General features: G+C 39.8%; 4 protein-coding genes across 4 annotated transcripts in view; all 4 read left to right on the top strand.

The window, feature by feature from the left end:
• The first annotated feature begins 449 nt into the window (after window positions 1-449).
• On the top strand, window positions 450-4061 carry LOC148725108 (serine/threonine-protein kinase mTOR-like). Its single transcript, XM_088731444.1, has 9 exons — window positions 450-477; window positions 740-788; window positions 1301-1444; window positions 1817-1976; window positions 2097-2230; window positions 2726-2804; window positions 2891-3030; window positions 3732-3832; window positions 3910-4061. Exons 1-9 carry the CDS (start codon window positions 450-452, stop codon window positions 4059-4061), a joined length of 987 nt encoding a protein of 328 aa, XP_088587570.1.
• Window positions 4062-4317: 256 nt separating this feature from the next.
• LOC148725107 (serine/threonine-protein kinase mTOR-like) lies at window positions 4318-7442 on the top strand. The gene is made up of 7 exons (XM_088730661.1): window positions 4318-4391; window positions 4699-4806; window positions 5002-5259; window positions 5383-5504; window positions 6332-6449; window positions 6622-6750; window positions 7323-7442. The coding sequence occupies exons 2-7, from the start codon at window positions 4702-4704 to the stop codon at window positions 7422-7424; spliced, it is 834 nt and encodes a 277-aa protein (XP_088586787.1). The 5' UTR covers window positions 4318-4391; window positions 4699-4701; the 3' UTR covers window positions 7425-7442.
• A 53-nt stretch (window positions 7443-7495) lies between these two features.
• On the top strand, window positions 7496-8245 carry LOC148725106 (serine/threonine-protein kinase mTOR-like). Its single transcript, XM_088731443.1, has 3 exons — window positions 7496-7504; window positions 7875-8021; window positions 8138-8245. Exons 1-3 carry the CDS (start codon window positions 7496-7498, stop codon window positions 8243-8245), a joined length of 264 nt encoding a protein of 87 aa, XP_088587569.1.
• A 750-nt stretch (window positions 8246-8995) lies between these two features.
• LOC148725105 (serine/threonine-protein kinase mTOR-like) overlaps window positions 8996-12793 on the top strand; it is a 5026-nt gene continuing 1228 nt past the window's right edge. The window contains exons 1-12 of the mRNA XM_088730663.1: window positions 8996-9156; window positions 9518-9652; window positions 9862-10036; window positions 10174-10309; window positions 10425-10572; window positions 10750-10872; window positions 11130-11212; window positions 11367-11439; window positions 11533-11607; window positions 11870-12005; window positions 12184-12243; window positions 12568-12642. Of these exons, the coding sequence (XP_088586789.1) occupies window positions 9079-9156; window positions 9518-9652; window positions 9862-10036; window positions 10174-10309; window positions 10425-10572; window positions 10750-10872; window positions 11130-11212; window positions 11367-11439; window positions 11533-11607; window positions 11870-12005; window positions 12184-12243; window positions 12568-12642 (1297 nt within the window). The 5' untranslated portion in view covers window positions 8996-9078. The remainder of the gene's footprint in view (window positions 9157-9517; window positions 9653-9861; window positions 10037-10173; window positions 10310-10424; window positions 10573-10749; window positions 10873-11129; window positions 11213-11366; window positions 11440-11532; window positions 11608-11869; window positions 12006-12183; window positions 12244-12567; window positions 12643-12793) is intronic.

Raw genomic sequence — 12793 nt, 5'->3', positions numbered from 1 at the left:
AAACGTCGTAGCCATGAAGTTTGGTATGCTAAAATTCGTTCCAATGATCCAACAAATAGGGATAATCATTTGAAAATAACCCACGGAGAGTCAAAAAACTACATGCTCATCATGATCAACGGTTTTTCTCAACCAACGAGATTTAGTGCAAATTAGAGGCAAAAGAACTGGAAATCAAAACTGTATTATTTTGGTGCCTTTGTGTGACACAATTCTGTTCACAAACTTTTACTTTCCGCATGTTAAGTTTTGCATTGCTTCCAAAATCACTTGTGACGGCGTAGAAGCGTTCAATTGATATGACAACTAGAGTCAAAGAGGACGAGGCTACTCCAATCCATGCCACATTACCACCTGTGAGGGTCTTACACAGCACTGATCCGATGGCTTTGTCTGGATGGATGAAGGTATTTTTCAAAATATGATTTGGTGCTATAAATATCGCGAACATGATGTCTGAGACCGCCAGGTGGACAAGTAAGTAGTTGATCAGAATCCTGCGGAATAACTGCTGATTATTCATTGTAAGCGCAAGTCAGGTAGCTCTTGATACACAATACAGCCAATGACAAGAAAATCCAAGTTTTTACTCAGTTATATTTGGCTTGCCATAGGGTTTTGGTTATTTTTATCACATCGGGGCTTATGTAAAAAAACATCGGTTCACTGAAAAAAAAAAAAAAAATGGCAGAGTTTTAACATATCTAACGTACTTCATATCTTTATTTTTTTTGTTAAGGAGTTATGGATAGGGCTTACAGCCATGACAAAATTGTGAAGTTAGGAATGTACAGTAGTCTTGTCTATTAACAGTCATGTCAAAATTGCACAGTCATTCACAAAAACAACTTGACATGTACTTTTTGGTTGTTTTGTTAAAATTGATGTACAGTTGATTGGTGTTTACTTGATCACCTTGGTCAGCAAACTGTTTACCCCTGTCAGGGATTAGCATCTACTGTTATTTCTCCGTACAGTATGACCCTGAGTGACACATCAAGGTTACGAAAATATTTACTAAAGGAAATGATCACTAACAAATTAAGCTTAGGATTTTTTTAAAGAAAATAATTTAAGGCAGACAGTCTTCAAAGGGTAATGTTTACCATTCCTTACTCATTTGAAAGGTAAAGCTCGAGTGATGTCTCATTTACAGATAAATACTTGGCAACAGAAACGCGGATTGCTCCTTACTTGAGTCCAAGTATACCTGCCACAGTTTGGACTCTGTTGGAAAAATTGCAATCATCTGTTTTGCACAATCTGATATTGCTTGTTTTTTTTTGTTTTTTTTTCGTAGGCGTGGGGGGGCATCAAGGTGCGTGTCAAAGGATGATTGGATGGAATGGTTAAGAAGGCTAAGCGTGGAACTCCTAAAGGAATCACCTTCACCCGCACTACGGTCATGTTGGGCTACAGCACAGACATACCCTCCTCTTGCAAGGTAAATGTGTCTACAACCGTTGCCACAGACTTACCCTCCTCATACTTTGTGCAGTAACATAGGGTGTTACTAACGCCACAGACTTACCCTCCCCTCGCTAGGCAGAGTGACATTATGTATTACCACCGCCACAGACTTGCCCTTCACTTATTAGGCACCTGCAAAGATTTATTTCTTCCGCCAAAGTTGTAGCGTGAAACGATATTATAGTTACTGATCTTGGAAAGTTCCCCCTAAAGTTAACCAGGATGAAGTACGGAGGCTGTTCGTCTTGAATTTCTCTTTGTATTATTGCATAGTATTTTTCTCTTGGCACTTATTACTCAGACATCTAATCTTAATGCACCTTTTACTTATTATTGAACTCTTCAGGGACCTGTTCAATGTTGCTTTCGTATCTTGTTGGTCAGAGCTCCACGAGAAACTTCAGAATGAATTAGTGAAACACTTAGAGATGGCCTTGGGAAGTCAAATCCCAGAAATCACTCAAACCCTGCTTAATCTGGCGGAGTTTATGGAGCACACGGAAAAGGTGCCGGATATTTACCTCATTTCGTACTCTGCTCTGTTACTATACGGATCATGTTATTTGCCTCTTCCAATATTTCTTCCTCGTGGCTTTATTTACGTTTTTGCAATGTCTTTTTTCTAGGGCGCACTGCCTTTAAACAATGATCTGTTGGGTGAACAGGCCTCGAAATGTCGAGCTTATGCAAAAGCGCTGCATTACAAAGAAGAGGAATTTCACAGAGGACCGACTACTGAGACACTGGAGGCTCTGATCAGGTGACGGCTGAATCATCATCACTAGAACCATTCTTAAATGCGATGACTTATCAACAGAGTCCTGGAATAATTAATACTTGGTTCTTATTAACCGAACGCAGTGAGGTCTGTACCAGCGACCGAGGTCAAGATTCTCCCATACAGACCGACCTAGCTCTGTTAATAAGATGTTTATTATATGGCTGTGTCTTATATGCCAATTTTTTATATTCTTTGTACCTTTTTTTTCTAGACCGGTCTAGACGCCGGTCTAGATGGGAAAATCTAGACCGCTTTCAATATTGATTTCAGCCAATCAAATTCGTGAATTCGGTAGTTCTCAGTCCCTGTGAGACGCAGGCATATAGTAATTCAGAATTCATGCCAATGAGCTGAATTATTACTTATTGATAGGCTTATCTCGGGTTACAAAGAGTCTCGGGTTAGTGTAAAGATTAGTATGCTTTGGATTATCAGCTTGTATAAAATGTAACTGGTGGTTCGTCTTTCTGTCAGCATAAACAACAAACTGCAGCAACCACAGGCAGCCCACGGCGTTTTAGTTTATGCAATGAAGAATCACGGAGCAGATGTGGTAAGCAGTTAAAAAGCACCAATTGACTTAGCCAACCCAATGTGCGCCACTTTTCATGTTTACTTGATATGATTGTTCTCTAACAGAAAATCAAGGAGCGCTGGTACGAGAAACTTCATGACTGGGAGCAAGCGTTGGAAGCTTACAACAAGAAACTGATTCAAAATCCTGACGAAATCAACCTCTCCCTGGGACGGATGAGATGTCTGGAAGCGCTAGGCGAATGGTAATTCGTTGCTGGTTACCCTTATTTTATTGGTTTAGTGTTTTTTTTTTATTGCACTCGAATTTTTAGAGGATTTCAAAGTTAACGCGGAACCACGTCACGTATTATTTGAGTTAAGATACGCACGCCCTCTCTTAATCCCTGACTTAAATTTATGTGATAGCTGTTCCCCCCTTCTCCTGTTGGGCGATAAATAATGACTGGTCGTCTTATTTTATTAGGATAAATCCTGTCGTTCAGACGGTATGACAGAGTGTAAGCTCTTTTGTAAAATAAGAGCAAGAAACAGGGATATGTTTTTCTTCGTTTCGCGAGCGAGGAAGAAGTCCTGATGAGCGATCAAACCACAGACCTTCGGATTCTGCGCTCCGATAAAAAATACCTGCACAAATGTTACTTTGTTTTAACTTGAAACTCAAGAATGACAAGGACAGATGCATTATATGTATAATCCTTGAACATACTCAAATATCAAACATGTTTTAAATACTTTTTTTAAGTTTTCCGCAGACGTTTTTCTTTGACATAAAAAAGCGCTGTGTCAAACAAATAGAAAACTTCGCAGCATTAACAGTAGACGGTGTGTGTGTAGTGGGGTGGGGGTGGGGGGTGGGGGTGGGGATTATCTTGGGTGTGGTAGGGGAGTATCTTGTTATCTTTGTAATTATATCATTACAATTGTTCTTGTCGTCATTTTTCAGGGGAGAGCTTCACCAGGTAGCTGTTGAAAAGTGGCCGGTGGTAAGCGATGACATCAGACAACAGATGGCCAGAATGGCGGCCGCGGCAGCCTGGGGACTGGGTAAGGCTGTGATAAATACTCGATAGGGGAGGTATGGAGGTGTGCTGTATCCAAAAGCTCACTTTGTTTCCACGTAGGTAACTGGGACAGTATGGAGGAATATACCTGTATGATTCCACGTGAGACTCAAGAAGGAGCTTTCTACAGAGCCGCCCTTGCTCTTCATCAAAACCATTTCCAGCAGGCACAAGGAGTAAGTGGAAGCCCTCTAGAGTTAATTACGTTGTAATATGTTTTGAGAAATATTTTAATGGTCGCTGCCGATTTGTGAGTTTGTAAAAAAAAGTAACTGTCTTCTTCTTGTCGATCGTTCTCAACATGGCGGTTTATAATCGCCAAAAATCCTTTATAATCCGACCTTTTACAAATGACTTTGATACTGGAAAAAAACCTCAATAAAAATTTATTGGTTCTTTGCTAAGCCATTCTTCACAACAAGTTTTAATGTTACATAATTGTCTGATGTTTTGTTCTTTATCGGTGCATTGACGCGGCACGTGATGTGTTGGACACAGAGTTGACAGCCCGAGCTGGCGAGAGCTACAACCGAGCTTATGGGGTATGGTGCTCTTATGTATTGTTAGCATTCATACATGGGTACTGCATTTTTTTTTTTATCTGACAGCTTATTACGTGTAGACTAATTAGTTGTTTTCGGGCAGTAGACAAAGTTGTTTATAGATGAAGTATGTTTTACAACTCACTTGTAATTTGCATTCGTATTACAGAGTTCATCCTCGTTTTATGAGTTTTTCACTTTTTTAAGCCAACAAGGACTGTGGTTATGTAAGTTGATTTTTCACCAGTAAACTAGGTATTTGAAGATGTGGTTGTTTCAAGCCATTTTCGCGTGTTTGTCAATGCAGGCCATGGTGAGTGTACAGATGTTATCAGAACTTGAAGAGATTATCCAGTTTAAGCTAGTCCCGGAGCGCAGAGAAGCCATTAAAAGAACTTGGTGGAACAGACTACAGGTAAGTATATAGTGAAGGTATTTTATATCCCGATTATCCGTGGTGCACCCAACGGTGCGGACGGGGGATGTGGGGGTGGGGGTGGGGGTGATTCCATTCTTACATCCTAGTAATTCAATAATCAGGTGTAACTGATTTATTTGATACGGCGGACGAAACAATCACGTTGTTTCTCATCTTTTTTTTTCTGAACAGGGATGTCAGCGAGTCGTAGAAGACTGGCAAAAGATTCTGAAAGTTCGTTCCCTAGTCCTCTCTCCACAGGAGGACATGAAGTCATGGCTGAAGTACTCCGGTTTGTGCCGGAAGAGTGGCCGACTTGCTCTAAGTCACAAGACTCTAGTCATACTGCTTGGAACAGACCCATCCAAACAGGCTGATCAACCTTTACCAACCACTTATCCTCAAGTCACATTTGCTTACATGAAGCACATGTGGAGAGAAAATAAACAGGTTAGACACTTTCTCGAGAAGCGAAGTTAATAGTATTTGAACTAGTTTCAAGGTAACAGCGTACGCCGTATAGGATAGATATACGAGGTAAATCCGAATAGGAAACCTGTTGTTTTGTTGCAGGATGACGCTTTCAAACATCTTCAGCATTTTGTACAAAACACGCTGCACCAGCAGGCGTTGTCATCACTGTCACCTACTGATGATGGACAGAAGAGGGCGGAGCTACTCAAACTTGTTGCTAGGTAACTGATGCCCCATAATTGTTTCCCGTTTCTATTGAGCAACGTTTAGATCATGAACGTTTGTAATGCAGTAAATAGTTTGAACCCGGGGGTAACATGTGAAAGTGTAGTGTGATCGTCCGGGTGAGTGTAGTCCTGAGAAGGACTGTTGTCGGTGGTGGTGACTGACGTTTCAAGTTGATGATTCAACTTGACTCTGATGATGACTTCCGTACCACCCGATTCGCCTTTAATCTACCGCTTATAAGCGAATCTAATTATTCTCAAATTACCGCATACATGCTGATAAAGTAGGCCCTATTTACCTACCAAGATTAGATTACCGAGAACAAAACAAAGGCCAAAACAAAACAAAACAAAGGAAAACAAAACAAAGGAAATGATTTCAGAATGATTTTCTGTTCTTCAGTAATCTTCACGCGTGCAATTTTATCCATGATCTCTTTTTACCAGATGTAAAAGCGATGAATTTTCCTCTTTCGCTTGAACCTTGCCACATGTCAAGTGCGACTGCGATACCGAAGCTAAGCTACAAATCCAGCGCCTTTTTTTTCCTTTGTTTTGTTTTCCTTTGTTTTGTTTTGTTTTGGCCTTTGTTTTGTTCTCGGTAATCTAATCTCGGTAGGTAAATAGGGCCTACTTTATCAGCATGTATGCGGTAATTTGAGAATAATTAGATTCGCTTATAAGCGGTAGATTAAAGGCGAATCGGGTGTCCGTACAGGTTGTCGAAACGTCAGTCACCACTCCCCGACAACGGTCCTTCCCAGGACTACACTTATCTGAACGATCACACTACACTTTCACAACGTTTGTAATTTACACAGATGTTACCTGAAGCTTGGTGACTGGCAAACAGCTCTTGAGGGATACAGCGAGAAATCCATACCTCAAATCCTGCAATATTATGCTGCAGCTACAGAAAATGACAGAAACTGCTACAAGGTACGTTTGGAATTTGTTTGAAGAAATCGATTGGCGACGGCAAATTTCCTGCCAATGCCACACCAGTAAACACGAATCTGGTATAAACGACATTGAGGTTTTGAGCCCTTATCCAAAAATATGGAGACTTGCTGCACTATTTTTTAGTTTCTAACTCATCTTGTTTCTTTAGGCATGGCACGCGTGGGCTTACATGAATTTTGAAACAGTGTTGTACTACAAAAGTCAACAATCATCAGGAACTGATGGCCCTAATAATGGAAACGCATGTAAAACTCCTCCACCAATGTCCACCTCATCTGTAAGTAAATTCATAAGGTCAATTGAAAAGAAAAGTGGTTTAAAATTTGTGTTAAACACGAAGGCGCGCTTTATAAGGAAGTCTTCCCTGGGAAGACCTAGGCTCATTTCTCACTCACCGTTGACGCAAGGGTGAAATTTAAATGCTGGTAGACGAACAAAAGGAGCTAATGAGATATCTATTGTTTACTTCCACCAGCCATGGTGGCATGAGGTAACGTGTGAACCACCTACTTCGATCTCAATTTTACTACCACAAATAAAGACAGTTTTCATTGGAGAAAGGAAATACAAATCTCAAAAATTCTTGTATTGTGATGAAGACATAAAACAATTTTGAGGAATGCGCCCTTTGTTCACTGCTTTGGAGTAGCTGTAGCTCAAGCTGATTTGACTCTAAGAGTTCTACATCACACGACGGTTGACTGACAAATGGTCCAGTGGGACGTAAGGCTCCTTTTATAGCACGCCTGCGTGTTTAAGCTGGGACTCTGCAGATCTTTTTAAAAATAGAGATGTTTGTTTTTCCTTGAGACGTGACATACTGTGCAAATTGTACATTATCTATTCTAGGTAGTCAACCCAGTAATCACATACGCGGTGCCAGCAGTGAACGGGTTCTTTAAGTCAATCGCTCTGTCCAGAGGCAATTCCCTTCAGGATACTCTGAGGTAAGGGTTCTGGTGCTTAGTGTAAGTGAGACAGCGGTCAAACGTCAACGCATGTGCGAATGTTGTAATGACTAGATGGCGACGGTGCTTTCGCGTTGTAAGAATCAAGTTGTCTCGCACGTGTTACAAACAACTGCACAAGAAAAAAAAAGGCACGGTGATTAAAAGGTTTTAAGCTTAAGAGACAGCAGTTGTTTGCTATATTTTCTTTTGAAATTTTTGTGCGGGAAATTGGCGCAACTATGTGACAGTTGCTCGAAGCCTTATTGGGTGTTTCTGATTGAAAACACAGACCTTGGCATGGTCACCATGGTGACCATGGTCACATACACTTTACAAATAAATATATTACTTTGACTTTACCCATTTGATTTGTTCGTTCGATGTATGGATGAGTTCAATTTTCAATAATTAAGTGCGACCAAGCCTTGAAATGCCTGGATACTAGAAGTAGGGAGTGACACTCATCGATATTACGTCTTTTTACGTTTCTTACTTTATCACATTGTTGACATTGTGGTTTGATTATGGTCACTGGCCAGAGGTTTACGAAGCTCTCGTGGAGGGAATAAAAACAATTCAGATTGACACATGGCTTCAGGTAAGGATTTAAATCTTAACGCAAGTCAGATGCCCTGTTTATGTTTCATTCTGTAATCTTTTAAACTCTGTATTTTTGTCTATTGTTATTTTGTACTCATTTATTCCTTTTCTTAGGTTATTCCGCAACTGATCGCCAGGATTGATACTCCTCGCCAACTTGTTGGAAGACTTATTCATCAGCTGCTCACAGATATTGGAAAACATCATTCACAGGTTAAGTGAGACTCTGCTGTAGTCATTCATTGTAAAGGTCAAAACTCCATGTAGTGTCATCCTTTTTGGTTCATCCTCAAGTTGTTAAATGGTAACCCATTAAATGATCGGTTTGGTAGTTATCCAGGGATTTTTATCATGAAATTGAAAATTATAGGAAAAGAGAAAAACCCATACTCTCACATCTAGCTGGCGCACAAATCTCAGAAGAAAATGAGAAGTCGGGCAGATTTAATACAATAGTTACACCCCTCGAGTAAAGAAATAAGTACAAATTATATGTTATCCAAGATCATGACCTGTCCATAAATGACATATCTAATTAAGTGTTCTGTTATATCTTTGGCCAGGCCCTGATCTATCCACTCACTGTAGCCTCCAAGTCAGCAAGCAGCGCCCGTCACAACGCAGCCAATCAGATTCTAAAGAACATGTGTGAACATAGTCAACAGCTCGTACAACAAGCAGTTATGGTATGTACAGGTCATGTTTGAAAGCAGTTTTAAGTTTGTGCAGTAAGCGGCTATAGTAGTTTGAGAACGTTTCTGGTCACAGTCATAAGTCGGTTAGAGAAACAAGAAGTTATGATAAGTAATTAATACGTGCGAACTCGGCTACTGTTTGTATCCCCTGTGGCAGGTTCAACTTATGCATCAATATACAGTTATAATGAAAAACCTGAATGCCGGGTCGGATCAGATATATTTAGTTTCTTCCTGATCATACAATTATTTTAGGTAAGTGAAGAACTTATTCGAGTGGCCATCTTGTAGCATGAGTTATGGCATGAAGGGCTTGAAGAAGCTTCAAGGCTTTACTTCAGCGAAGGCAATGTAAAAGGAATGTTTTCTGCTTTGGAACCGCTGCATCAGATGATGGAGAGGGGACCACAGACTCTCAAAGAAACTTCGTTTAACCAGGTAACGTATATGATCTAAAGTGGCCTATTAGTTTTTATCTTTGCCAAAGATACTATGCTTGTATTATTTCTCTGTCCATTTATATCTGCCCAGATCATGTTTACTACGTGATCACAATTCAAGCTTGGATGGCTGGGTGGTGGATCCTCTTTCCTTTTTATCCTTTACAGACGGCTTGATAATGGACCCAGTCAATAACTGTTGTTTGGTCGGTCATAAGCGTTTTTATTCGTTCGTTAGGATGTAGGTTCTTTCATTCCTTCATGTTCTCGCTTGTATTTTAGCCTCGCATATGAAAGCTACCAAACCTTTAGCATTAGATCTTTTCATTTTGACATGATCCGTGGTTAATCTGATCTAGGCTTACGGCCGGGACCTCATGGAAGCTCAGGAGTGGTGTAGGAAGTATCAGCGATCCGGAAATGTAAAAGATCTTACTCAGGCCTGGGATTTGTACTACTTGGTCTTTAGAAGAATCTCCAAGCAACTACCACAGGTACTGTTTAAAACTTTTCCAATCCAAAGAGTTATCGAATTTAATAGACGGAGGAGAAATCGAAGAAACACTTCTAAAATTGCCTTGAAGTTGATCTAGGTTGTTAACTTACATGTAATACCGTTTGTTAATTATTCATAGGAAACCTGCTAAGGAGCTACAATCAAGAGCTCTTTCAAATCAATAATGCGTTGTTTTTCTTCATTCAGTTAACCTCTCTAGAGCTTCAGTACGTGTCTCCCAAACTATTGATGTGCCGGGACCTGGAGCTGGCTGTACCGGGAACCTACGAACCTCACAAACCTGTGATACACATCAGACATGTTCATGCCTCCCTGAACGTCATTACGTCCAAACAGAGGCCAAGAAAGCTGTTTATTACAGGTAAATGTCCTGTATTTAAACAAAGATATTTAAGAATAGCATTTTTTAGGTGACGTCTGATAAACTTGTGGTTTATATTACTATGTTCTTTCTGTCTATGGATTGATCTTGCTTTCTTGCTCATCTTTGTTCTGTAGGGAGTAATGGCTCCGAGTTCATGTTTTTGCTGAAAGGTCACGAAGATCTTCGGCAGGACGAAAGGGTAATGCAGCTGTTTGGTTTGGTGAACACTCTGTTGGCTGGTGATCAAGAAACTTCCAAGAGACATTTGGGGTAAAACGTGCTCGGTTATTTGTCTTTTCAGTTCACGGTGAAACTGAATAGCTTTCTTTACATTTACTATGCAAAGTAACACCTCCGTGAAGCTCGTTTTCGCTTTTATTTCTAGAATTGTGCGTTATGCAGTCATTCCACTGTCAACAAACTCTGGTCTGATTGGTTGGGTGCCTCACAGTGACACTCTGCACGCCCTCATCCGGGACTATCGGGAAAAGAAAAAGATTCTCCTTAACATAGAACACCGCATCATGTTAAGAGTAAGTCTATCTCATAAGGGTGTAGCAATTTGTATAACTCTCCACCAATAAAACGTCAAGCAATTGAACTATCTTATTACTTGAGGAACTGTAATATCTTCGCCACCCATTGAAAGTCACGCATAAACTGAATTTTACGCACTCAATTAAATGTCTTTTTGTCTCTTTTCCAATCAGATGGCACCTGATTATGACCATTTGACTCTAATGCAAAAAGTGGAGGTGTTTGAGCATGCGTTGTCCAACACTAATGGCGATGACTTGGCCAAGCTATTGTGGCTGAAAAGTCCCAGCTCGGAGGTAAAGAAATCATACAAGGCATTCACTGTTTGGGTATCATCTCTTAAATGAAAATTCTTGTTTTGTGTAAATAAGATGAAAATTGTATATACGATCACAAATCAAACTTGAAAATTGTATGTACGATCAGAAATCAAACCTTTTTTTCCTCACATGATATTGAACCAAATTTGCAGGCTTAACGGTAAACTCTGACAGGGTGTTGTTTACAGCTGTTGTTTTACATATTTCTCTCTCCATTGTTCCACGTATTCCAGGTATGGTTTGATCGACGGACGAACTACACTCGATCTCTTGCTGTTATGTCCATGGTGGGATATGTGCCGGGTCTAGGAGACAGGTTAGATAAGTTCTAACTTACTTACATTTTTACTTTGAAGTAACAGTGAATGGTGTGATTTTGCAGCACACGTTCACTGAAGCAATATCATCACAGATACAATCTTGATCAAATTAAACTATACAAGTTCACTGATGTGTTGTGCATGTCCCAGGCATCCGTCAAATTTAATGCTGAACCGCTTGAATGGAAAGATTGCCCACATCGATTTTGGTGATTGCTTTGAGGTATGTTGCACCTGCATTTTTATTTATGTTTGTTTGTTTGTTTGTTCCCGCGCCAGGGCATTGTAAAACTTTGCTCTTCCTTTTTTCTTCTAGGTTGCTATGACAAGAGAAAAGTTTCCCGAGAAAATCCCGTTTAGACTGACGAGAATGTTGACGAATGCAATGGAGGTATGAATCATCATGATGATAATAATTGTAATCATGATTATAATAATTATAATCTTTACCGTTAGAGGCTAGATGCATGCTTTGAGCTTTTTGTCGCTAACTCAGGTTGAAAGAGTGACGATTTTAAGGTTGAATTGACTTAGTTACTCGAAAAACGAAAAATGAAAATTGGAATCATGTCTTAAGGGTTATGGCTGATTGGAAAGTACCATGCGCGCCTCTTGTCTGTAGGTTGATAGTATCGATCTGTTTTGTTGTTTAGGTGACTGGTATTGATGGAAACTACCGAATGACGTGTGAAAGTGTCATGCGAGTTTTACGGGCTCACAAAGACAGTGTCATGGCCGTGTTGGAAGCTTTTGTTTACGATCCTCTACTGAATTGGAGGCTTATGGATTGTAAGTTGCATGCAGATTGTAAACTCTTGGGATTTCAATCGACGTGCCTGGAAGATTTAATAAACAAAATTGAAGACATAATGTCACAGACAAATTTGTGTTAGTCACGCAAGTCTGTTAATATTATTTAAACGTAAACATATTACTTACCTCACTTTGTTAAATGTTCCTTTAACAGCTACGCCAAAGATCAAACGCTCAAAGGGCAGATCTGACACGATGTCTGAGGGAGGGGAGGGTAAGTTATTGTTGTGCAGAGAGACAATTTTTTTAATAAGATTTAAAATATTTTGTCATGAATATAGGTATGTAATTTTAAGTGGGTCGCTTGTCGGGGTCATCGCCAGAATAAGATCTCAAATACATAGTCAGAACGTTGTGGTCACAGGGAACAAAGTTGTTTGATACCAATTTTACAAAAACTATATATTTTTTTATTTGCGACAGGTATTATCTAAAATATTATACCATTGGAGAGACGCTCACCTCTCCATTACCTTGTTTCTGTCGATAAAACGTTAAGCTTTTGTTGTTTGTTTTTTGTCTATTTCTATTTGACCAGATGTTTTAGAAGGCGTGGAGGTGAATCCTGAACGTCCCACTAAGAAGCAGTCGACAGAACACATGCCATCTTACGGTATAAATGAAACTGAAATTAGTTTTATCCTGAAATGACATTCATTAATTTTTTTTTTTTTTTCAGTTCCATGTAAATAGTATTGTATTCATTTTGCACTATATTTGTCTGATCTAACCAGTAATTTTTACATGTTTTTAAATCTGGGTGG

Source organism: Stylophora pistillata, chromosome 8, assembly GCF_964205215.1.
Source record: "Stylophora pistillata chromosome 8, jaStyPist1.2, whole genome shotgun sequence".
Classification (NCBI taxonomy): Eukaryota; Metazoa; Cnidaria; class Anthozoa; order Scleractinia; family Pocilloporidae; genus Stylophora; species Stylophora pistillata.
This window is presented reverse-complemented; position numbering and strand designations above follow the sequence as displayed.